The following is a 26,852-nucleotide window of genomic DNA, read 5'->3' as shown; positions in this document are numbered from 1 at the left end:
CGCAGGGTGTGCGGAGGACATCCGGGCGGGCGGGCGGGCGAGGGACACCCCACCCCCTCGCTTCGCCCCGCCGCTCCCGCGGGGCGCAGGGTGTGGCTGAGGGCCGGGTGGGGAGCGGAGCCGCCTGGCAGGAAGCGGCCCGGCCACCGCACCCGCCTGCGGTGTGGCAGCGCTCGGGCTGCCGCCACCCTTCACCGGGGACCCGGCTCTGCCTGCCTGCCCGCCCGGCGGGCGTGTGGCGGCGGCCCGCCCGGCCCGCCCCCGGCAGTGCCGGGAGGGCGGCGGCCGCCCTGCCCTTCCCGCTCGGAGGAGCTACCAGCTCTACCCTGAGACCTCTGTGAAGAGGCCAGAGAGGAGAGCTTTCGCGAGGGGAGGGAGACTTCGAGCCGTTTTCTTGCGTGGTTTGGTGCAGGCGAGCTGCGGGGGACATGCGGTGGCCGCCCTGGCTGGCCGCCTGGCTGGCCTGCGCCTGCGGGGCCTGCGCGGCCGGGCGGCCGGCCGCCCTGTGCGCCTCCCGCGGGCTCTGCCCGGCCCCTCGCGGCACCAACGCCTCGCAGCCCGCCCCGGGGCACTGCCTGCGGCGGCGGGGGGCGGCCGGGCTCTGCGCATGGCCCCTCGCCTCCGACAGCCTCCTCGGTACGCCCCGCTCTGCCCGCGGGCGCTTGTCGGCCCCGGCTCTGCTCTGCTGATGGGTTGTAGCAGCTACAAAAGCAGTAACCAAGTGAAGACCTTATGTCCCCAGTCGAATACTTACTACGTTTAAAATTGAAGTTCAATTGACCATAAGGAGCTTTTTTTTTAATCTGTATATTGGTAAATGATTGTAATGCAGAGATGCATATGTCCCAATTATGCGTTAATGCAACATTGATAACCTGATGCCTGATATGAAGTACACAATGCTGTGTAGCTCTCAGGCATACAGAATTGCCTGTAACAATAAAGGTAATTTATAGATAACATTACAGAAATAGTTTCTTTGAGTGATATAATTACTTGTGAGCGTTAAGAAATAATCAGCAATAAATCTTGTGGCAGCTGGCCATAACAGGATTTGTCGTTAGAGGTATAGAGAAACATGGCTAACAGCAAATCTCCAGAGATGCTGTTACATCTTAATGTACGTTAAAAACATGTATGTTAAAAAACGTGTTAAAAACTTAAAATTTGTACAAAACGGTGACTATGAGGTACTTAGATTTTATAACTAACATGAAATCGTAAGATTGTTGCAAGCAAAAATCCGTAAAGATGTTAAAACACAAAGTCCGATGTTTTAAAACAATTTTTGCCCTCTGTTACCATGGATCAGGGCATGGAGTAGGTCTGGGGGAAGAATGAAGAATATCTTTTGAGTACGTACGTTATGCTGCGGCAAGAACTGCGTCTTCTGACCCTTTCATTAGCTGTTTACTCAGAGAAGGCTTCAAGCTGGTCCCTTAGGTTCCTTGGTGATCGTCGCTGCACAGGGGCTGCGTACCACAGTTACCAGTGCACGGTGGCTTAGCCCGTTGCGCTATGTCGCTCAGCTGTGGGGTAGCTGAGCTTTTCTGTCTCATGCAAATATCTTTTAGGGTTGCATGTAACAGTGCAATATGAAACTGCCCCGAGGCTTGTCATCACAGTTAACTGAATCTACGCTTAAATATGTTTTATATCTTAAAGCTGGCATGCCCTGCAAGTTTCTTTAACTGCAGAATTCAGTCCTTCTTTTCAAAATTCCCGAACAGGAAAAAATCCTGAATTTATCTGGGCTGCCTTTTCATGCAGGCTTAATATATATTGTGGGTTCTAATTGCTTCTGAAGTCTTTTGATTAAAGAGGAAAGGTATTAAGAATAATATGATTTAAAAAAAACACATATTTTGTTTGTTTCATGTGTACAGATTCTTTTCCAATTGATGGGATCCAGGAAAATTATGTCCGTAATGTGAGAAACTGCATTTTTTCAATTGTCTATCCTACACCTTTTAAATCTAGAGTTCGTCTTGTAGTTGTTTCAAAGGTTGGCTATTATTTTTTCTTACTTTCTAAGTAGCAGAGATTGTTAATACATGTACTAAAATATATTTTAATATTTATATACTATTTATTGTGAAAACATCAATATATACTTTAAACAAATGGAACATTTAAAACATATTGTGAGTTGTCTTTTAATAACGAAATCTGTAAAGAAAACATATTAATTACCACTGAAAACTTGATCAAATTCAAGTGTCATCTGTATTATTTTTTTTTCTCCAGGAAGTTCTTGAAAATATTTTGGATCTTGATATATCTGTCAAAGAAACATCTGATTTTCTTCAGTTCGTCAGTGGTGGGAACGTGATAGTCGGGTCTGTTCCATTGGCCCATAGGTATGGGGGTCATCAGGTAACTATGCCACTCATTCCTCCAGGTAGAATTATGTCGGGCGTTTCATGTGAATTGTACCTTGATAATACCTGTAAGCGTATGAGTACATGCCTGTAAGTATATGAACATTTATGAACATTTTGATTGCAGATGTATTCTTCATAAGAAGCTGCAGGTGGAAGCGAACTATAATATTCTTTCATGCTACCATGTCTACTTTCTGTGCTTCTGTTGGTGCCAGAAGCAAATTATCTTTTTAACTTCTGTTAGCTGCGGAGTCTGCTTAGCACCCCTGCAGCCTGACAAGCTGATTCATGATAGGTATTATCAGCTCAGAGGAGTGAAGAAGGGCAGAGCCTCACTGCAGTACCATCATTACTAAGAGTTAAGTTTCATTGAAATGGGTAAGATTATTAATGGAAGAGTAGAACTTGATTTGTAATTTCCAATTAAAAAAAACAATTACAAGCTGTGTCAGCTTAAAGGCTCATTACAAAAAAAAGAGTCAGGGCTGTAGCTCTATGTCATAGCTGGAAGGTAGAGAAAATAAATGGGGATTACTGGCATTATTATTTTTCTGTGGTTTTCTGATTCATTACTGGTGTGAGCGTGGAAATACAGCTTTAGGGATCAATACCTTAATGACTACCTGAACAAACGTGTCATTATATTGTGTAGATCACAGAGAGCCTACATGTAATTTGTACTGTTTCAAGAAAACTGCTATAAATAATAGAAGACAATAACTTGATTTTCATCTTTGTCAGTTTGGTAGCTGGGCGGGTCAGCTGGGTGATGGAAGAGCCCACTTGATCGGAGTATATACAAACAGGTGTGACTGTTTTTTTAAGCAACTGATTCAACTATGTATTCTATTTAGCTGATTTCATGCATAGCCCAAGGTGTACCGTTAGAAATGCTAATGGTATTTTTGCAGGCATGGTGAGAGGTGGGAACTACAGTTAAAAGGGTCAGGAAGAACCCCATACTCCAGGTAAGTTGAAGTTAATCTATGTACACCAAAACTGGATGTCTTCTTTTTGAAATTTGATTTGATTTTATGACCTATTCCTTATTTCTCTGTTCTCCATAGGAATGGCGATGGAAGAGCTGTGCTTCGCTCTTCTGTGCGAGAATTTTTGTGTAGTGAGGCCATGCATTACCTTGGAATTCCTACAAGCAGAGCTGCTAGGTATTTTTCTTTTCTTTTTCACAGCATCCTAATTTACAGGTAATTTTGTGACTGAGTTTCACTGAGCATCTGTAAAGCAGGACAATTAATTTCCAAGAGGATAGCTCTTTCTTTTCATATGTATGCAATCAGAGCAAAGTATATCCCTCCAGTTTCATAGATTTTGGATAAAACTTTCCAGTAATAATGAGCTCCAGCAATTAATCCATTCACTTTTGTCTTTGGTATGCTTTTAAGTACTCCTTTGTTTGAATACAATACTGTGTGCTGTCTGTGTCTTGTGGTGAACAGCTGTTGCTCACTTTTAAGACTGTCTTAACTAAATTACTTTACTTTGAAATCTGGTTCATTTTGTAGAGAAAGTAAAAAATGGAAGTTAGATTGAGTGATTATATCTGACACTAGCTCCAGCTTTTACGATACTGCAGTCAAGAGATTCTTCTCTTTAAAATTGTTCTCTCCCTTGTTGCTCACCAGAAGATTTGAAAAAAGAGCAGGACTAGATTCCTGCCCTGTAAATAATAATAATACCTTTAGTGTATGTGGGTGTTCAGTGAGTCTATTAATACATTTTACATGGTTAATAAGTGAGTCTTCTATTACACTGAAGTTGAGCATTTGGATTAATTTTTCTAGAATTATGCCAAGTAGGAAAATATTGAAAATGGCTATTTCTGTATTGCCATAGTCACCTAGTTGCAATTTTTAAGATTGGTAGGAAAAATTGTCAGATGAATAGACATTAATATTGGAGGGAGTACTGAATGTAGGTAATTGCTCTCAATTCCTTATTTGTGCAAATACCCCTTGAGCAGAGAGGGAGTTTTCTTAAAAAAATAATTTAAAACTAATTCTGTTTGAACCAAAGAAGGCTAATACATTCAGTCATTTGGATGATTTTCTCAAGATTCAGTAAACTGAATTTTTCAGATGATTGTGTTTCAAATGTCAAGTTCATTTTGGGTTCCCAGTAGTCTCATATCTGTACTCTGGCATTTCAGGCTTTAAAGAAAGTAAATGTTCTGCAGAAAAGGCCTGTACTGAGCTGCCACATGGCTAGGTGTCTGTATTTGCAGAGTGTCTGCAAATCTCTCTAGCATTAATTCTAACACATTAGCTTTGTTGAAGTGCAGTGTTTGTAAATGACATTTTTGATGGTTTATTTACTGACTTCACCTTGAGACCATTTGCTGTTGGCTGTTAATGCAAAACTTTAAATCTGTCTGAATATCAGCAGGAAAGCATCTGGCAAGGTTATAGCCTTTCTTTGCTGTCCTCTCAACAAATTGTTCAGTGGAAAACCAATATGAAATTACTCCTTAACTGTGCACAATTCTACTGAGTACACAGTGTGCTTTAGTTCTCTGCTGGCAAATTTGTTAAATGCTTGGCTCTCTTAACTGCTGTACAAGCTCTCCAGACTGTTTACAAGACTTCATTTTGAAAAACCCCAGCTGATATGCATATTCTTCCCAATGGGGAGCTGTTGTACTGAGGCTGGTGGGATGCACTTGCAGAGGTCTCGTCAAGTCTTGGCAGAAGTGTGGGGAAAAGCCTTACGGCTTATTCCAGAACACCCAGCAGGTTGGTTTGCTCTGTTAATTTTAAGTACTGTGTTCCCAATGGGGTGCAACAGTTGATGACTGTACTGTCAGATAAAGAACACTTCTTCATATGGTACCATTTTAGTCACATACTGGGACTACCAGTGAGCAGTGTTATGCATTAGGTCAAAAAAGTGAGCCAATATGCATAGTTTTCAGAGTGGCCCTTACTTGCATAGGGTTTGGTGTTTATGCAAAACAGCAAGCAGAGCACTCAGGTGTGTAAAGTCAGGCCCTTAAGCTAGAGCGAGGGGTAAGGAGGGATATAATCCGTCTGTCCTTCTGTAAGTGCTGTTCCAGCTCCTCTGGTGTAAGAGCAATTTCAGTGCCCTGTTTCCTGTGGTGGAGTGTACGTCTGGTCTCCTGCTGCCTTCTCACAAGTAATGGTACTTACCAGCTACAGGGACCGTTTGAAAACTCTTTTTATAATGGGGGTGTGGGCATCTTTATGTGGCTGCTCAGCTATCTGGCCAGCTCTTAAGTGTTCCACATCCATTAACTTTTATTAGTAACTAACCAAATGTTGATGCCCCATGGATTTTTTGTCAGTGATAAGAGAAGTGCTGGTATACTGCAGGAATTTTGCAGAGAGCCTGCTAAGAGTAACATAGCCAGAAAGAAACAACCCTTCTGGCAGAGGTCTGTTCAAAACAGTAACATTTAGTAGCTTTATTATCCTGACTCCTGTCCCCTAGTGCTGTGATACACACAGTATTTTGTTAGTGTCTGGGGTTCATTCCCTGGTTTTGAAAATTTTTGTTTTTCTTGAAGGATTAAGATTTTCTTCTTCCTTCTCATCTATGTCAGCGCTTTTTGTACTTAATCCTACAGACATACCAATCATATATGATTCTTTCCAAAAGAGTCTTTTTTTAAAAAAAAAAAATTTCCTAATGTTGTTTGTATCAGTACAGCTCCAGTAACAGGCGCAGATTGATTTCTAGATACTTTTTCCCTCCTTCTGGAACAATTCACTGCCTGTTCTTTGCAGTTAACAGAAAACATTCAGTTTGGATAGCTACTAAACACCTTCAAAATACCAAATATAATAATAATAATTTCGTTCCAAAGCCACTGTTACTGTTGCAAGCAACTGCGCTGTGTAAGAATTCAGACAAATCATTGCTTTTCATGACTTTTTGTACATATTTCTATTTTTATGCATACCGCACATTTTTGGTCCAACTAAAATCTTTCTAAAATTTTTATGCCAAAGTATGTAAAACCAGAATCGAGGGTACTCTCAAAATTTAACACTTGGGAGTTGTTTTAACTCTGTGACTGCCTTTAGTCATATTTATGAATGGAATAATAGGTTTACATCTCGTCCTTTTCTGTGTACCTCCAAGGAAAGTTTGGTTCTGTCTTCTGTGCAGTCTTCAACTACCTAATAGAGAGCAGCTATAAGTAGCTGCATTACATTTCAAATAGCATGCCCCCCCCAGCTATTTTGAATCATAGAACCATATAATGGTTTGGGATGGAAGGGACCTTCAGAGGCCATCCAGTCCAACCCCCCTGCAGTGAGCAGGGACATCTTCAACTAGGTCAGGCTGCTCAGAGGCCCGTCCGACCTGGCCTTGAATGTTTCCAGAGATGGGGCATCTACCACCTCCCCAGGTAACCTGTGCCAGTGTGTCACCACCCTCATTGTAAAAAATTTCGTCCTTATATCTAGTCTGATTCTACCATCTTTTAGTTTAAAACTGTTACCCCTTCTCCTATTGTTACAGGCCCTGCTAAAAAGTCTGTCCCCATCTTTCTTATAGTCCCCCTTTAAGTACTGAAAGGCTGCAATAAGGTCTCCCCGCAGCCTTCTCCTCTCCAGGCTGAACAACCCCAATTCTCTCAGCCTGTCCTCGCAGGAGAGGTGCTCCAGCCCTCAGATCATTTTTATGGCCTCCTCTGGCCCCACTCCAACAGGTCCATGTCTCTCCTGAATAGAAGAATGTTTTCCAATTATCGGCAAGCAAAGATAAAGAAGAATTATACAAATTGAGCTAAATTTTCCTGCTGCTAGACTCTTGAACAGAAGCCTTCTGTACCTATTGAGGGGACAATGCCTCTTTCAGAAGATAGCACCAAGCATTACTTCTGCTGAATTGTCAGCGTAATCCCAGCTGCTTTGGAGAGGAAACTTTCTACACATTACCTTAGGGGAATAGGATGCCCTTACATAGTTTGTGAGGATTGATTCAATTTTATTTTTCCCTCATATAACAGAAAACACAGTGAAATCGCATATTTTATTTCATAAAATTAAGTTGTGAAATATTTTACATCACACAAAGTTGTTCCAAGCACTCACAAATCTCAATATTTGGATAAACATGAAAATTTATGGGATGTGCAGCATTTTAAGGCAAATGAAAGGAAGAAATTGTTTTTAAAAATCCAAGTACAAGTAACAGTGAGGAAGAAAGGGATAATTATAATGTATCATCAAAATTATGCCTTTTTTGTGTGTTGATACTATTTGAAGAGTTCCTGATTGCTAAGGGTCCCAGATCTCTCCCCGAAGTTCCTGAGACAACATGAAGGGAAACCTCCATCTAATGCAACAATTTATTTTCTAATTTCTCTGTCCTCCTCATTTTGCTCTTGTCCCCTGAGAAATTGTGACTTATTTAATGTTATCATCACACTAATCAGTCACTGAGGTTCCAAATAAATGCAGTACTTTTTTGAATGCAAACCCTTCCCCAAGAGCAGCGTAAGTAATGGAAATTGGACAACATTGTAGAAATACAAAATAAATGCATCTTTCTAATGAAGCTTGGTAAGCCTTGACTTATTGTTTGCCTGTGCCATTTGCAAATACAAAGCAATGCCAGCAAAAAGATCTTTCTTTTTATGAAAGAAATAAAGTTATATAAAATATTACTTGATCTTTACTGTAAGTTATTTTTCCTGAGATAACTTTTTAATGTTCATTTCTTGTTTGTTACAGCTTAGTTGTTAGTGATGATGATGTGTGGAGAGACCAGTTTTACAATGGAAATATTAAGACAGAAAGAGGTAATTAACACATTTCAAAATAATATGTTGCAACATTGTAACTTAATTCTCCATTGCAAAGATTAATTTTACTATGTCATACATGTGTAATCAAACCTCTCCTCAGAAAATCAGTCTGAAACATATCTTAATTAAAGAAATGAAGCCCTATGAACAGGTCTGCTATGATTATTGCATATGTGTTTGTAGGGGTATAATTTTTATTTTCACTTTCCATTACAAAAATGATATTGCAAACTAGGGAAGTTTCCTATTGTTCCAATACCAATACTAGCGCAGCAGGAACGCCACTGTGGCTGTGCCATTGCTACATCGTCTACACCTGCTCTGTAAAAGAGTGGAATGGCATAGTATGGGGGAAAATCTATTTATGATGATTCTTTCTTTGTTGCTAGCATCTCTGGAGTAATTCTAGTATTAATACAGTACTGGAATTTTGCCTGTGTTTGCTGGTATAGCAAATGAAGCTTTATCGTTAAAATGTATGTGTAGTCAAATAATAGTATACACATTCATCTGTTATACGTTGAGCATACTTAGAAAAATACCAGCTTAACTATGCATATGTAAATTCTGTGTCTATAGAAACAGCACATGATGGCTGTTCCTAGCGAACTATTTTATTTTGCTGATACTCTGTTTACATTTAAACACATGTGTCTATATTTAAGGTGCAATAGTGCTACGTCTTGCCAAATCGTGGTTTCGTATAGGATCCTTAGAAATCTTAGCTCATTCGGGGGAACTGGACTTACAAAGGTTTGAATTTAATCTTCATAGTAACTGTATTAGTTTTGTTAACAATCAAATATATATTAGAATGTTAGAATTTAGACATAAATTATTTAGAAAGGAAGATTGCATAATTTAGAAAGATAACCTGCTATTTTTTACAAGCGCACAAAAGATCTTTCCTCATAAGTGTAAAACCCCCTAGATGTTTTTGAAGGCCTGGATCTTCCAAAATGAGAAAGGTTTTATAGCTGAAGTAGTTCTGGTAACAAAGCACTAGGGAGGAGTTGTTTGTTTTGGAAAGATTTGTAAATTTAAAGTGTAAGTTCCTACATTTTTCATAGTTATCTGTGAAGCTAAGCTAACAGAAATATTAAATAAATCACTAGCATAAGTATGATGTATAAAATATGCTTTCCAGAAACATGCAGAACCAAAGAAGTATGCTAGGTGAGAAATTATTGCACAGTTTTAAGCCTCTTAGCAATATTAATATGTGTCAAAAAATTAGCATGACAAATTTTTAGGTCTACTGTAAATATTTAGAAGTTGGTCATTTCTCCTCAGGAGCAATGGAAATTGTTCTGGGGTGCTTGAAAACGGGCAAGAGCTCATAGCAGTAGTCGTACGTTGTAGTAACTGATAATTCAATTTAACTTCCCGCATTGCTCTATTCTGTCTTTGTTTCCTTTTATTTGAAATCTCACAGCAGATTTTAGTTGTAAAACTAAAAGACTGAATTAAGGAACTGTTTTTAAGTTTTGTTTTGGTTTTTTTTTTGGTTAAAGTGTTCGTGACCAATTGGATTTAAGGAGCGTGTAAAGATCACTTGCATTCATGCAAAATAGACAACTCTTCCCTGCCTGTTTTGGAGGGGGCCTCAGAAAGAGTGGGAAGGAGCAGGCCAAGGCTAGTGTGACTGTCTGTGTGTCCTCCTCAGAGAAGGTCCTCCTGAAAGAGGATGACCTGGAGCAACCAGCTAAAATTCAGAGGCAGTAGGTTGGACAGCCTTCTAAAGGTCAGGTTGCTAGATACTCTGATAAAATCATCACAGGTTGAGGAGAGTTCAGTGATTTGCTCCAACAATAGATGGTAAAATCGAGATCTTTGTGTGTGCAGCTACACAGCCCTTGCCCAGGCTGCCTGCCCCACGTGTAGATGGTGCTTACAGCTTCCTGTGCCAGTGGCCCTGGCTGGCTCTGACCACAAAAGAGCCACGGAGCAATTAAATGTAATAAATGCCAGCTGCTCTACTTTAAAAGCTTTAGATCTGCAAAGACGTGCATCTGACAGGCGCTGCAATTTTTAATGCATGTATCCCCACTGTTTTGGGAAGGGCTAGTTACTATGGCAAATAACCCTACTTCATAAGAATTCAGCCATAAAATTGTCTTAGTGAGAATTCTGATGTAGAAGTATTCCTTGTAATCATATACTGTTTTTCAGATGTACAAACTTTTTTTTTTCCTAAAAAATTGATATTATTGCATGCAAAACCAGATCCTGGTGTGCTCTGGAAGTTTAACATGTGGCCATAATTTTAACTCTACATGGCAGTCTCCAGTCGTATTTATGACTGGGACCTTAGGTTTTATCTCTAAGCATTTGGAAGGCTAATGTAATAAGGACTAAGCATAATCCAAGACTCGCTGGCATAAATAGATTGAGTTTTCTAGTAACTGTTTGCAGCAAGCTGTAGATCAGCATTTAGCTGTTTGAAAACAAGAATGTTGAATGATCAGTTCTAAAAGTACCAGTTTTGTTTAAAGAATTCTGGCTCTCCTATTACAGAAGATTGCTAGACTTTATCATCCAAGAACATTTTCCATCAATAGCCATGAATGATTCAGATAGATATCTGGTAAGTCTTCTTTAAAATTTATTTTTATTTTCTACAAGAATGTGAACAAAAATTACATAAAGCTTTTCAAAGTTTCAAGTTTTAAAAGATTTTAAAATTTAAAGTAAGCTTTTAGGTTTTATTACTGAAAATTTGTTAATTCTCTTCAATAAAAACCTACTGCTTGAAGTTTTTTGTCCTCAAAGTCAAATATGAACATTCTTCACCACTTTATATTAGGAAAATGTTTATTGGGAAGCTTCCATTTTCTGTTATTTTTTGTTCTCTTACTGCTCAGGTTTTAAGTGAGCAATGGTCACTTGAAGTGATGAATTATGTTTTTAATAGTAGAAATGTAGTATATGTAGTATATACTAGTATATAGACTCGTGTATATATAGTGCCTTTGTTTCTTTTTTTGACTTTTTACTTTCTGTTAGGGCATCTGCATGTACTTAACAATAGCCTTTGCTGGGTAAGGTTATTGTGCAGTCACGTCATTTAGAATGTGAATGAGAAGTCTTGACAGAGAAACACATTTAAAAATAGAATGTATGACATATTTCTAAAGTGAATCAATTGTTTATGTTGTTTTGTATTCCATATTTTTGATTCAGAGGACTTGAAGTAAAAGATGTATTTGATTTTAGGAATTTTTCTCTACAGTCGTGTCAGAGACTGCAGATCTGATTGCATTGTGGATGTCTGTGGGGTTTGCACATGGTAAGCTGCAGTAGATGGCATTGGCTTTACAGGAGTGACTCTATAGTCATATACTTAAAGATGGCTTTATTTGTCACTTTGTTCTTCAGTTCTTCTGATGTCTTCGCGTACAGCAGTATCTGTTATGCATTAATATACAAGTTTTTTTTGTAACAGTTAGGACCGCTTTCTGATCTTTCAAAGCATGACTGTATCTGACAGAAGCAAGAATATGGGAGCAAGGATTTTCAGAATTGTTGTAATTGTCTGATGTACAAAGACCACATATTGATGTCATATATAATTTTAATTGTGCTGAATTTGATGCATCTACATAAAAGCCTGGCCTTTTGTAGTGCATAGGATACTGTGCTGTCCACCTTTGTTTCAGATTTATATTATGAAAAATAAAATAGCATAGTCTTGCTAATATAGCACCCATTCAACTTGCAAGGAAGCGGCTAATGACCAATTTGCAAGATGCTGTTTCAATACTGTGTAGCACTGAAAGGAAAAGGAAACAGTGCCATCTAGGTCCAGAAACCAGATACAAGGTAATGTAGCAGTTTGTCATTTTCATACCTAAAATGCATGCCAGGTCAAGAGTAAGAGAGAAAAGTTTGTTTTCCAGAGTCTGATTTCTGAAAGATAACTGCTCTGAGGTTCTCTAGATTCAGTGGGTCTACTTCACAACAAATTTTCTAGAGACTACAGGGTTCCGGTAGAATTTTAACTTTTGTTTCTCCTTGTTTTGTTGTAGGTGTGTGCAATACAGATAATTTCAGTTTATTATCCATAACAATAGATTATGGTCCATTTGGATTTATGGACTCCTATGACCCAAGTGAGTGTAGCACCTGTTTTTAAATAGAATTTTTTAACTTAATATAAAGAATTTATTTTATGTAGTTTCTGTGTGCATGAAAACTCCTAACATTATGAGCAGAAAGATCCCAAGCATGTGTATTGCTTGCAGTTTTAAGGAGAAAAATTGTATCAGAGGCCAGTTCTCTGATACACTATAAAGGTTGCATTTCAAGTGCTAAAAGTCTTGTTAATGAAATATTACTATTAAACCCATTTTCAGGAGAACGTTTCCAGTTGAACTTCATCAGTTGAGCAGAAGCTACAACAGAAGCCTAGAAAACTAAAATTTGTGTATTGCTGTAAGCAGCCAAAAGCAAAAGTGGTGTCCAGTAACTTTGCATGCATCATGCTCTGGCTTTATAGTCGCAGAATTATATGTTGGAAGAAAATAAATAAAACTTACCCAGTCATGTCAACCTTTCTGTGAAAGTATGATCTCAGTCAGTCTGGGATTGGTAGATACAGGTCCAGTATGTCCATAAATGCATATTATTGGATTATTGTTCAGAGGTTGATGTGAGAAGCTTCAGAACAGCAGTGGTTATCTCACTATCTGTTTTCATAAGACTGCAGCCTCAAATTAAGGAAATCTCATGAGAATAAATGTCATATCATTTCTATTGTATTGAAAAGGTGGGGCTTTTCTGGTTTTAGATCTTCCTCTACATGGTGGGTTGAACGCAGCCAGCAATTACAGACCCACCTGTTCAGTCCTCCCTGCTGTGGGCTGGGGAAGACAATTAGAAGAACAAAGATGAGAAAAAGCTCATGGGTCAAGATAAAGACAGTTGAATAAGTGAAGGGGGAAAAAGGGGGCAGAGATGACTGAAAAGTGATGCAAAGGCAAGCACTCGCCACCTCCCATCACCAGACTGATGCCCAGTCAGTCCCCAGGCAACAACTGCTTTGTAAAAACTACTCCCACTTTTTACCACTGAACATGAATGACATCATATGGTATGGAATATCCCTTTGGTCAGTTGGCATCAGCTGTGTCCCCTCCCAGCCCCTTGCCCACCCCTAGCCTAACTTTCTGGGGTTGCAGAGTGAGAACAGACAACGCCTTTGTGCCGTGCAAGCACTATTCAGCAGTAGCTAAAACATTGGCATGTTATCAACACTGTTTTAGTCACAAGTCTAAAACACAGCATCATATAGGCTGCCAGGAAGAAAGTTAACTCCATCCCAGCCAGAGCCAGTACACCCTAGAACCAGTTGAACTGCTTTAGACTTAAAATTCAGGTTTGAACCACTCACCAGATCTGAGAGATGTGTCACAGGTCTCCTCCTTAATGCTTCATGTGTTATTCAAGTCCTCTGAGGACTCGGGCAATGCTGTGTGCATTGATCAGCTTATCTGCATTTGATCTGAGCAAGGGGCTCATACTGCATCCATTCAGAGACTGGTGCTGTACATATGCATACATTTTACTTCTGGATGCCTGTAACTTGCATAGCAGATATTTATTATCTCCCAGGTAATGGATTTGCATCTTGGAACACATTAGCCCTAATTTTAATGTGACTACATAAAGCTTGCTTGCACAACTGAAAAAAAATCTTGCTTAGGTGGCCTATTTATTTAAATACATGTTTGTACATGTTACTTTTCCAGAAATGCTTATAAATCTTGAGTCTGGCTGTCCAGTTGTTTGCTTAGTCTCTGTGCCCTAAAGAGTAGTGCTATATGTAGTAAAAACATTGAATAAGTTTTTAGTGTAAAAATGGTCTTTTTCTATTTAAACATTTGAATTTAGTTTGTACCTTCAATTAGGAAAATGTCACTTGTGACACATGGGAACTTACCTGTGAAGGATGTATTCCTTAGATTTGCAAGTAATAGAACTTGAGTTAATTCACTGTAAATAAGTGTCCTTGTGATCTGATTTTAAATATTTGTTAACTTTAGAGCTTTTATTAGTTTCCTGTATAAAAATGAATGCACTTCAGTATTTTTACGTTGATTCTTTATTGTAATTACTTTGTCATGGAAAAGTAATGTTTTGTTTGAAACAGATTTTGTTCCAAACACATCTGATGATGAAAGGAGGTACAAAATAGGAAACCAGGCAAATGTTGGGCTGTTTAATCTGAGCAAGCTGTTACAAGCTCTAAACCCCTTACTGGATCCCAGGCAAAAGCAGCTGTAAGTAACACTTAAAATATCTTAACACTTAAAAGAACTAGGGAGGTGGGAGTCCCTCTAATCACCATATGCATAAGAAAGAAAGGATTAACTTTTAAAATCTTTTTTTCTAAGTGGAAATTGATTCTGGATCCGTATTGGCCAGAATAAGGTTGGAGGGAGGGGAAAAAGGTTTTAATTGGTCATAAATAATAGCAAAATATGACTGGAAGGCAGTCCTAGATGTTGTGTGGTCCATTCCGCTCTCACTAAGGTAGGACCTTTGCCTGTAATTTTCTATTCTATCTTGTTCTTTAAGATGCTTACTTATAAGGACCATACATCTTTCTGAAGTAATAAGGGAGTATTTTAATATCCTATTGTAAAGATTCCTAGTATGAATCTTCTTTTGTGTGGTTTAAACTCATGACTTCTTAGTATGAAAATGAAGAACATGGTATTTTTGTTCTCTGCAGCAAATATTTATGTATTTGAAGCCTGTTAAAGTGCTTCCCCTCAGTCTTTTTCCCACTGTAGATCCTAGTTGATTCAGAATATCAATGTTTGTGAGATATCAGACAGAGGAAGGTTTCATTGTTTAGTGTACAGTAGGATTGTACCCACAGTAGTATTTTAGTTCCATAGAATTTGTAATTTCTTTTGTTTTTGCAGAGCTTCCCAGATTTTGGAGGGGTATGGTGAGCACTATTACAGCCGGTATGCACTTCCAGAACTCAGACCTTCTAGTCACAATACTATAAATTATACTGTGTAACAATTTCCTTACTTTGTTACTATTTTCAGTTTCACAGAACTATTCAGAACAAAATTGGGTCTTCTTGGGGAGAATAAGAATGATAACTATTTGATTGCTTTCCTCCTAAAAGTGAGTTTGCTTTGCTAATTTTGTTGGCAAACATCTGAATTGATACCCTATACTTTAAAAACACTGATAGAAGTACCTTTATTTCACTAGCTTATGGAAGATACAAAGGCTGATTTTACAATGACATTTCGACAGCTCAGTGAAATTACTGAAGACCAGTTAAAGGAGCTCTGTATTCCTGAGGTACTAATACAAGCACCCAGTTTTAGAAGTACTTAATATAAAATGAGTAAATCAAGTTGGACATAACTCAGGTATTATAGAGGATGTCTCGAGACGTGATTTGTCTGGGAAATGTGTCATTGTAGAATTATTAAGGGACAAGGAGACTAACATCTGTGTCATGCTACCACCCCATGTTAAGCCTATGTCTGGTAATGAAGGATGCATTAACAAAGAGTGCTAATGAAAGATATATTAATGAAGAGTGCTGAAGTCGGGTTTTCAGCCTCTGGTACAGGTCCAATATGAGTAGTCATAAATATTCATACACAGGTGGGAATGTGATTTTTTCACATTTAAGATGGGCCTGCTAGGAAGAACTTTCCTCCTTCTCCCCCCACTCTTTTTTTTTTTTTTCTTCTGCTTAAGAATACCTTCTTATAGTATTTCATAAGACCCAAGTGAAGTTGGACAGGGCTCATACGGAAATTTTCAGCCACGGGTCAATCAAACAATTCCTAACATGGTTTTACCAGGTGGCCTAAACCTCTGCTCTCAGGCCCATCAGCACCTAATGATAAGTGAGATCGCATCTCATCATAAATTCTTGCTAGAATCTCAGCCCATAGTGGCCTCTGCCCTTCCTTGGGCCCAAGATTGGTTCTAAATGTAGCTTAAAGCATAAGAATACATTTTGTTATTTTGTCCTGCTCAGCCTGCCATCCCATCCTGTGTTGCTGCTAACTCAGCCTAAACTTATTCTTCAGGACCAAGAATAACCATAAAAGAGATGAGAGCATTAAAAGAAAAGAGATAAACTTCTTACCTGGATATAGTGCATTCTTTAGAAGTAGAAATACAGCTGAAAAGTTTGAACTGGAGTGAGATGCTAGGCAAGTAGTAATTGGATAAAAATGCAGGGGGCAAATTCTGAAAAGAAAGCTTGTAAGTAGCTGATCTGGAAAGAAAAGTAGGAAGCCTTTTTGCAAGAGCCAAAATGTTTTCCTTTTTTTCTTTAATACAGTGCCTTTTCCATGTGAGGAATATTGTTCACTTTGCCTGGGAAACTTCATTGCCTTTCACTAACTTCTGACTTATTTCCATTTGTCTTTAATTTAAAATGAAAGCAGGCGGACTTAGGAGGTTGTTTCATGGAGCAGAATGACTGTACGTAAAGCATAGACTGAAAATGAGGGGTTGCTGTTGCTTTCTCCAATTGTGTCCTAGATAATTAAGTGGTTTTGACCAAATTCTCTGTTTCTCCTTGTTTTCTTCTGTTAACTAAGAACACGAAAAGGTCTAACCTGACTTTTTCTATAAGCTTGAGGTCATTAATAGTTAAAAAGTTGAGATTTTCTAGTGGTAAGCAACAAAAATACAATGAGGTGTAGCTTTGGAATTAATCATTTGTACACAGGGAGTGACAAGAGAGTGGGTACGTTTGTAAGGGAAGGTATTTTTGTCATAGAATTACAGGGATTTTTCCATTTCTTAGTGGCCCATGTATGATAGGAAGAACAGAAGCCACCCTCGTGCAGTACGGAGCCACTCCCAGACTACTGCAGTAGTGTCATTTATGGCAACTCCATCTCCCCTTCTTTGAAGGTGCAGGCTGAGGAACTAACAATCGTGGTGTAGTTGTGACCCTGCTACTACACCGAGGGTCACTTCCAGCCTTCACTTGGTAGCAGCTGACCTTTTTCTTCACACAGTGAAATGATTTAGCCCCCAAGTTCTGAGTCTCAAAACTGATGTGGTAAAGCAGGTATAATTTTATGGTGGTAGAAAGTTGTGGGGTTTTTAAAGTATTTTTTTTTATATTAAAGTAATTTCACCTCCTATTCATTCACACACTAATACTTTGTTAGTAGCACAGTAAGTTCTCGTATTGGTTTGTAGATCACTTATGTTTTTTCAGCTGCCCACCAAAATTGACCTAAAAATGCCATAATCCTTTGGGAACACCGCAGGAGTTTGTACATTTAATAATAATTGGAAACATTCTGAGATTTCTCCTAAAGCAGCCTAACCGTGCACACCTTTGAACAAATGCTTGACTCCCACACTCACCTGTTTTCCACCTGCCTGAGCCCCAGCTCTTAGTCACTTCTGTAATTTTAACTCATTTTTATACTCAAATGCGGTTTTCATTATATTTTTTTTACTCCCGTTCCTTTAAAAAACCACAGATGTGATCAAAACTTTGTTTTGTTCTTGCTTTTAATTTCCCTTTCTTAATTCCTCCCCTTTTTTTTTTGGTATATCTTCTGTTTACCTTCTTTTATATATGTCCATTTCTTTCTGATCTGTTCTTTTTCTGAAGTTAATTTTATGTCTGTGAGCTTTGGCTACTTTCTCTCAGCTGAGCAATACGAAGCAGCTGTTAGCTCAGTGTAGTCAGCCAGGGAAGCCTAGTTTGTGGTTGTTGTCCAACACTGGAGGCAGCAACCCAAAGCTCTGGTTTCTCTGTTTGCCTTTTCCAAGTTCTGTCTCCTCTCCCTTCCTCCTCTCCTACTGTCTCTATTCTTCTCCTCAGTCTTTTCCTATCCCTGTACCCTTAAGTTTCCCTTTCTCTCCACACCTTATCTTTCTTTATCAATATATTTTCCTTATTCCACAATTTTGGAAAAATCCCTTCTCTGCAAATACATCTGATCCATGTATAAAACTCAGAAGATTTACGTAGCCTAAAAAAATAAAATAGGTCAGACAATAAGCCAAGGAAAAATAGGGGTGAAATGCTGGAGGCATTTAGGTAGAATTTGCCATAACAGAGATGGATTAATATAGATGCATCGTGCCAGCAAAAGAAATAATTTAAATACCAAGGAAAAGATACTAGTAGGATTTTGGGGGAGAAAACTCCTTGATCATATGTTTCCCTCTTAAATCCTTTTAATATTCATTTGCTTACTTTGTTTTTTTCTTAACAGGAACAAAATTCTGATTACCTGCCATTAACTGTTTCTTTCTCTTTAGGAGTTCTGGGCTCTTCAGGATCTGGGTAAACACAAGTTATTTTCAGAATGGGTTACTATGTACCTCTTGAGATTAAATCGGTAAGTCTGATCCAGTTTCAAGTGTAAAAATAACACCGGATGTGTGTTTGCCAGAAGCAGGCAACTTTAATCTGCAACAATTTTCCATAATCTTTAGCAGGTCTGGTAAATTGGCCCAAACATGGTTTCATATGCCTTTTTTTCGTCTTTATGGTTCTAGATTGTGCTAGATTCTATAATAATTACTATTGTAGTTCTGTTCTGACACACAGCTACATAAAAATGACATGGGAGGAGCGGTGTGTGGGTTTTGTCCTTCATCGAGCAACCGATCAGATTTCTTTGGTTAATAATTTTTGTTAAAATACCAGTCCTACAGATTCAGTCCAAGAATCACAAACAGGCTTTGCAAATACATCGGGATGAATAGTGTTTCATTACTGGTAATACATATATTGTTTACTATGTAATAACATTACTTTAGGATGACAGGGGTGGAAGTTGAAGAGTTGTGAATACACAGGCTGTGTTTGGAATCCGCTGGTGTTACATACATAGGGACATGCATGTTAGAACTTCCTACTAATTCTTTTGTATTGACTCAATAAAAAATAATGTGTTTTTCTTAGTCATCTATGGTATGCATGGCTGATAATAGTGAAAAGAAGTACGTATCAGGTACTTGGAATTTTAGTCAGTAAATACAATTCTTAAGGAAAAAAAGCAATACAAGATACAAAACCTACAAGAAACTGTTCAGTTTTTTCCCAGTCTAATAATTCTTAGAGATTCACACCCACTTCCACTGAACACAAAAGCAGAACACTTAATGATTTTAATGAAAGTAAAATGAAATATTTCTAAAAATAAATAAGCATAGCCCTCATTAGCTAAAGCACGTTCTTTTTTCTCCTTTTGCTTTGTTTTTCATATATAGCAACAAGGGTGATTCAGACACAAAGAGAAGAACAAGAATGACAAGTGAGTAAAACAATCCAAAGGAATCATATGCTTGGAGATGGCAACTATCTGTTTGCATAGGTTTCTTTAGTGTTATTTTTCCCTTTGAGGAGAACTAAAATGTGCTGTTTTGCTGAAGAGGAGAAACTCTCATTACACTGCTTCAAATCTTGTACTATACATTCACTGTGGCGATCTCTGGTTTCACCCACTCTTGTGATTAGGATCTAGCCACGTGTGTATGGCTAGACCTGTGAATATGTACTTTTTACAGAAGCTAGATGATCAACAAGTTCCTTGGCCACAGTGAGGCTCGCTTCCTCCTTAGGGAGCCTCCCTTTCCCCTCCCTAAAAAAAATTCCTTAATTTAACTGTGTTTTGAAGAAATTGGTCTGGCCCAAACCCCTTCTGTTGTGAATGCAGTCGTAGTCATATCAGTTTACGGAGGCCTAAGAGCCTGAGATAATGGAAATGTACCACAACTACTAGTCCAAGTTGCTCTTCTCTAGATTCTGCTAGTTTGGAGTGACAAAGCACATGTCTGTTCATATTTCGGATGATTGAAATCACAAGTGATGAAGACCTCATGACCTCATGAAGAAGGCTTTTTCCTATCAGTATCCACAAAGGCTGCTCTCACCTTTGTCACACCAGATGTGAATATGAAGCAATCCAACTCAGCTGTCCAGCTATGGTCTATTCCATATCAATGCTCATTTACCTACTTGTTTATTTTTCTTTCCTTTATTTTTTGTTTACCTTTTTATATTTCTTTTTTCTCTTAATTTTTCTTTTACCCCCTTTTTCACAGTTTCTATTTGGGGGTTCAGGAGATGAAAGCTTGTTCCATGCTTTGGTGCATGCGGACTTAATTCCCCCCCCCCTTTTGATTCTCTTTAAGAACTTAAGGATTATTGGCCCTTGGGAACATGGTTGTCTGTATCTTGTCATGTTCAAGTGGGGCTTCACCTTCGTGTCCTGAAATGCTGTGGCTGCTCCCCAAGCTGTAACTCCTAATTGCAGAGTAGGGTGTTCCCCGAAAGGGCCCCCAGGGTTTTATTTCCTTGTGAGAGATGCTATTCCTCTTCTGCTGTTTCTGCTTTTCCTGAGTGCAAGCAACATCTTTTCCTTGATCTGTACTTCCTTCCTTTATCAGTCTGTGAATGTGTCAGTTTGCATTGCTCAGAAGTACATTGTTATTCTCTGGTGATGAGCCTTTGATAACATCAGGAAAGATTCTGGTAGGCATCCTGTGCAGGCTCAGTGGACTAAGATTTGTCAAGGTGTTCAAATATGTCCATATGCTTTCTACATGTTATAAACAATTCAGGTTTCTGATAGACAATGCTTTTTTTTTTTCCCTTGCACCTGAGGAAAAAAAACCTTACTTTTGAAAGGACTATATAGTCATGGAAGTCAAAGGAAGGTACTTTGATTCTCCCAGTTATTCTAAATACAAAATGGTAGAGGTACTGCATTTAGCTGTCTATCACAGCAGAAACAGCAGGTATGAAATTCTAAGACTTGCTCAGGGAGAGATTTTTTTGGATCTGCAGTAGGCTGTGGTAAAACTGTGAAATTTGCCTGTAAAAGACAATAAGCAACTGAAAATCTCTGGCCAAAAGGGAATGAAGGGAATGCAGGATCTGATCAAATTCTGCACAGGAGATAAAAGCTTCAGTGTTAGGCTGCTTTGCAGGGTGTTTTGTTTTAATTTCAAATGGAAATGGCTGTTCTCTTTTGTTAGATATTGATTGGCTGCTTTCTTTAAAAGCTTTATATTGATTTAGTAGGAAAATGGAAGGAGATAGCACTGACTTTCAGTAATAGTAAAAACTACATAGGGCACAGTTTATCATCACATGGATTTTCAAGTTTGCATCCAAATTTTCTAACCAAGGCTCTATCCAGTTTTAAGAACACATCTTAGAATTTTGCATGTATTTTAAGAAAGCTAATATGAAAACAGTTACCAAGAAGAAAGGTTTGTTTTATTATGTGTATTTTGGTAGGGTTAAGAAGTTTCAACTGTGGGACTCTAAGGCTCTTAACTACTATTTCGAGGGTTTGAGCTCCCCTGTTTTCCTCAGCTAAAATGTAATGCTGATAACTGTCTAAACACACTTATTTTACTACGGTTTTTTAATCTGCTTTTAGAGAAAATAATGACATTCTGAGTTTTTATTCCAAATCAGAAAGGATCCTAGTTTAGGGATGATCTTCTGCAAACCAGCATCGTATTTTTCCACATGCACCTCAGAGGATCTTATAGTACATGAGACAGATGAAACAAGTAAAAGGCTTTGCCTGCAGGATCACACTTGTGCGAGTGGTCTCAGTTTGGTAGCAGCCCAAAACTTGATATGCAAAGATTCATGGTTAAGTTAGTTTTCTTCCATATTATCTGTCATCACTCTGTATTTATACAGCAGAGCTGCAGAAATTTGTAACAGGCTACTGATGTTAATTTGTTATGGTTTTATTTAAAATTACATTTTCTTTTTAAATTTAACAAATCTCATTACACTTCTGCTAGCTGCTCCACATTACAGTATGACTGAAGTTTCTTACAGTGTTTTTTTTGTTGTTGTTCTCTTTTACATCTATACATTTAAATAGATCTCCTAGAAGCCCCTTGTGGCCTCTTTAAAATTGGGGGTTTTTTTTAAGTACTTGCTTGTTAACAGCTGTCCCTTGTCAGTACAACTTGCAGCACAAATCTGGCTCAACTCAGTCAAGTGTGCATTTTTACCCAGCACTTCATGTTAAAGACAAAACTGCCATGGCTCCCTAGAGTTTTATATGGGCTGGTAAGTCCCACTAAATTTCATATTGCTGTCTTTAGTATTGACTGACCTTGAATATAGTGCCATTAACACCTCATTATTCATCACCTTTCCCTCATCATTAGTAAGTGTAGTAAAATAGCTCACTTCTCCAAGTGCATTACCTTGAAGCATCTGAAGCTGATCACTTGTTCGTTATCTTTATTTTTTTCTCTTCATATAGTTTTTAGTTCTTAGTAGCACTTGAGGTTGTACTACCTAAAATTAGTTCCTTAGGAGCTGATCAAAAAGTTTTGACAATGCAAATCCCAATGCAAGTCTATAACTGTATTCCTTTACAAAGGAAACATGTGAAAAAAAATTGTAGACCAGATCACAAAATGCTTATAAGGGCACAGAATTTCTTCTGCTTTGTCCTTTTCTTATCTGGCTTGTCTTACTCTTTCATAATTATCTTGTCACTTGTGTTAATTACAGATATTTTTAATGCCACTGTGAAACTTGTCAATTTGCAATTGTTAAGAATATATTTCTGGGACAAATATTCTGCTGCTAATATGAGTCACGGTTTTAATGTGAACTATCATTTTTTGTATGAGTCATATGCTAACTTCTCTACCTTTAAAATATTCTTTTCATATTGTTATCACACTTTACTGTTGAAAACTCATTTACTGGATTAAATCAAATACTTGGCCGCAGCAAATTATTTTAGCAAGTGGGAAACCACGATTTTCTTAGCAGTTAGGGCAGGGTGTTGCTATGACTATGTGAAGGTTATCAAGGTTCCAGATAGCTAGTCGTATTTATTGGCTTTTGTTTAAGATATGTAAATACGTGCCGAGCAACGGTAATGTGAAAAAGAATGTCTGTATCTGGGCCGATTGCATCTCAGCCTTCGTTCTCACCGAAGTCAGCACCTGGACCTTGTGCCAGAATGTTGTTCTCTTACCTGGGCAGCTTCTGTAAAGGAGGGAGTGGCTGTGCCACCTGAGATGCTTCTGGCTTCAGCCCATGTTCTGATTTTGTAAGAGGGCTTCACCTTCTCTCTTCGGGTGGGAACGTGAGTGGCCAGAGTTCAGCACTTAGAGCAGAGAGTGATTTTTTTGTCCTTTGCTTTTGTAAAGAGCATAAAGACCCTTTATGTAATGCTGCTGTATGTCAAATCTTGTGGCTTAAAATGGCTATCATTCAGTGTTGCGATACATAAAATAATCAAGCAAGTGTTGTTTCACTGATTACACAGCTTCAGTAAATTCTGGTTTGTTAGCTGGTTAAATGGTGCTATTTAGAAGCAGTACTTATTACAGAGAAGTCTGTTCACTGCACTGGGCACTAATTCTGTGCAGGGAGCTATTAAATATGAATATCCTGCGATTGTCTGACCACAGAACCTTAGGAGGAGCCAGTCATCGCTCTTCTCAAAGACATCAATTGTCTTTGGACCAGCTAGGATAAACAAGTTATGTTTGCAAGCTGAAGCAGCAGTGCAAGGAGATGCAAGAAGAGACTGAATTGGGAAATGGAAATAGATTAAGTTTAATCCTTTCATCCAAAATGCCGTTTCTGATCATCCCTCTCCTAATATAATTAACTATTTGTAAATAAAATAACGTCATAACTAATTGACTAGAGGAACTGAGTAGAGAGAAATTTGGGACTGGTTTTGATGAATACTCTGCTTTCTCTAATGCCCTCTTTTCAAACATGCTTTAAGAGTATTTATAAGAATGTTTTATAAAGCTACATTGATTTTTTAAGAGGAATATATAATATAAAATATGGGGTTTGAACTAAGATTTATTTGTATAAAACCTACTGGGACATTAATGGAAGGGGAAGGAACAGATAAAGTTTGTGTACATCCATAAATCACAGACTTTTAGTTTCAAGGCCGTGGGTGATAATGCCTTTGGTATCACTGATTAATCTCTTCAGGCAATAATCAGCCACTGAATCTGGGAAAAAATATGCAGACCAATGTGAAATTAGGATATACAGTGCAAGCTTGAAATGTTTGTTACAGTTAATCTGTACCATTGTTTTGATCATTATTTAAAGGGAAACCTCTCTGAAGCAGAATCCTAGGCTTTAATTGCAGAGCAAAAAGAGAGAGTTGTGTTGACATTTTCTGCTAAAAAATTGGCAATAAAAGCCATGTGTGCTTATGAGAATTTTCCTCGGCATAGAGTTCAAGTGAACTCCTTTTATGAGTTGTTAGTTGCTGTCCTATAAGATACAGCCTGGGTCACTAATTCAGCAGCTTCATTTGCAACATTTCTACAATCTCCCTACCACTAATTAGACAGCATCAGCCTGGAAGATGCCAGAGAAGCAGTGCAGCTCTCATGGGTGTTTCCAAGAAGATACAGCAGACAGTTGTGGAAAACACTGTGGACCTCCTCCACCTCCCTGGAAACTACAAGGAATGACAAAGTTGAAAAGTAGTTTCTAAAAAACACAGCGGAAATCCAACATTAAAGGCTTTTATGGCCAAACTTTTTACAGATGATAGTGAAGAAGGAATATCTAAGTACATATACTTGAATGACTATCTCAACAATTCCTTTTTACATTAAATAATATAATATTCATTCATGTATTGGCAACATTGAAATATGCTTTCCAACAATGTAGCAAGAACATAGGCCATGGTAAACTAATCTCATTTGAAAAGTCCGCTGATGTTCGTAACAGGAAATCCTTCGTGTATCAATGTGATGTTCTATACGATTCTGATTTTTGTTTGGCACTGCGGCATTACTGATTGTGAAATTTAAAAAAATCCTTCCAGCAGCTCATAAAAAGAAATAGACTGATTCATGCCTTTTTAATGCATTTTTTTTCTTGATCTGCACATTAAACCTTGAAGATTTCAATGACATGTTTCAATGACTGTGTTTTGCTTTTGTTGAATGTGTCTAAATCTAACATGATTTACTTTTGGTTTCAGCTGTTAATCCTAGATACATACTTAGGAATTGGATGGCAGAATCAGCAGTGCAAAAAGCTGATTTGAATGATTTCTCGGAGGTAAAATTCTTTCTTTCTTTCTTGACATATTTATTAATAACTGGCGTAATTGTTAATGAAAGAGTTGTTGCGTTTACACTTTGAACCTCTGCTACACTTGAACCAACACTGTACTATATAATAGCAATCATTTAAAATATTAACAAAACTATTAATACTGTTAATTATAACATAAACAGTAGTGACTATGTTAATAGTAGTACTAATAACAGTAAGCAACTCATGGCATAGTTTCTGGAGCCAGGAGGGTGCTTAATACGAAGCAGCAGAGACTTCTCGTTTGCAGGAAAACATCTTGTGTAAAAACTTACCCATTTTAATTGCTTCCAGGTTCATCTCCTACAGCAGGTTTTACAACATCCCTTTCAGAGACAGCAGGCTGCAGAGAAAGCAGGCTACTCCCTGCGCCCCCCAGCTTGGGCCAAGGACCTTAAAGTAAGCTGTTCATCCTGAGAGCAATTTGAACAAGCAAGAAAAATGATCAAGGTCAAAGCTCAGCCCTTCAAGTAGGATTGATGGATCAAGCCACAGGAGCTTCTTTCCCTTCTGCTTTGTGCATTGGAATCTGCCACTCTGCTAGGCAAGAGAAGGTCTTGACCAACTTTATAAAGTCTAAAGAAATGGACCGCTATGTATGGTTGCATCAGTAAATTCTATTGGCATTTATGACTCTGCCCCTTCGTATTCAGCTGTGCGTTAATTTTGAGTCGCAATATTTAAGTTCTGCCAAACCGTCACACTTAACCACTCAGAATTCATGGCTGATCAGGTGGGTCTCAATAACTTCTAATGGCTGGTCAATTTAAAATCCATCTATGCTAGGTTTATTCATACAGTATTTTGATGAATGTCCTCCTTGCTGTTACACGCTGTTCAAATATAATTGTATTCCAAAGACATAAATGTTCTTAAGTCTTTTGCTGAGTTGGAACAGAGGATGATCTTACCCTTATACCTCACCACCTTTTCTCTTTTTGACCTTGTTTTGTCCCATCCAGATATATCTTTGTTTTGTCCCAACAAAGATTTAAAGGAAATTCAATTAAATAGTGAGCAAAGATGTCTGTCTTGGGAGTGACTTGCCCAAAAAGAAGTTCTGGTGTCTTTGCTGATGTCAGGTGACTATCAAGCCTGGCTCCCCGCTCTTTTGAAAAGGTACCTTTTGATAGTAGTAGAAAGATTGTTGGTGCATGGATTTAATGCCTCAGGAAATTTTCACTGGCTGGACATGGAAAAGGACTTTCTTGGAAGTATCTCGCTACATACGTAGGCAGTTCAATATACCTTTTGTGTCCAGCCACCTGATGCTGTAAGGCACAAACGAAAACCTTGCAAGGAAAGTATTTAAAATTGAACTGAAGCTGTGGCATAGAAATCCTTTGAGTAACAGAGACTAGTCTTTGAGCCCTGGGTCTTGTTATTTATCCTTGTTTGATACTCCAGTCCCACATCACAAAACTTAGTGTGTAATTAAGCCAAAATTCATCCATAAGCGAGCAGTTCCAATGTTATGGTGGAAAATTTACAGCAAAAATCATTTGTCTGGGGGCTTTGTTACTTCTTGACATTACCTCATCTCTTCCCAAAT

At 38.3% G+C, this 26,852-nt stretch overlaps 1 protein-coding gene across 2 annotated transcripts; it reads left to right on the top strand.

Annotated features, from left to right (window-relative positions):
* LOC104049512 (protein adenylyltransferase SelO) lies at positions 1–26,324 on the top strand. Of its 2 annotated transcripts, none has more exons than XM_064444832.1 (19): positions 1–636; positions 1,887–2,005; positions 2,248–2,376; positions 3,126–3,190; positions 3,296–3,352; positions 3,452–3,550; positions 8,105–8,172; positions 8,844–8,931; positions 10,696–10,765; positions 11,395–11,467; positions 12,207–12,290; positions 14,330–14,459; positions 15,111–15,155; positions 15,243–15,324; positions 15,415–15,507; positions 18,466–18,545; positions 19,423–19,466; positions 25,185–25,264; positions 25,595–26,324. In XM_064444832.1, the coding sequence occupies exons 1-19, from the start codon at positions 429–431 to the stop codon at positions 25,715–25,717; spliced, it is 1,737 nt and encodes a 578-aa protein (XP_064300902.1). In that variant the 5' UTR covers positions 1–428; the 3' UTR covers positions 25,718–26,324. The 2 variants fall into 2 exon arrangements, with proteins under 2 accessions (XP_064300902.1, XP_064300903.1); XM_064444833.1 differs by having other exon boundaries at positions 543–945.
* The last annotated feature ends 528 nt before the right edge of the window (positions 26,325–26,852 follow it).

This window comes from Phalacrocorax carbo, chromosome 2, assembly GCF_963921805.1.
Source record: "Phalacrocorax carbo chromosome 2, bPhaCar2.1, whole genome shotgun sequence".
Taxonomy (NCBI): domain Eukaryota; kingdom Metazoa; phylum Chordata; class Aves; order Suliformes; family Phalacrocoracidae; genus Phalacrocorax; species Phalacrocorax carbo.
Note: the sequence above shows the minus strand (reverse complement) of the source record. Positions and strands in the feature narration are given on the sequence as shown.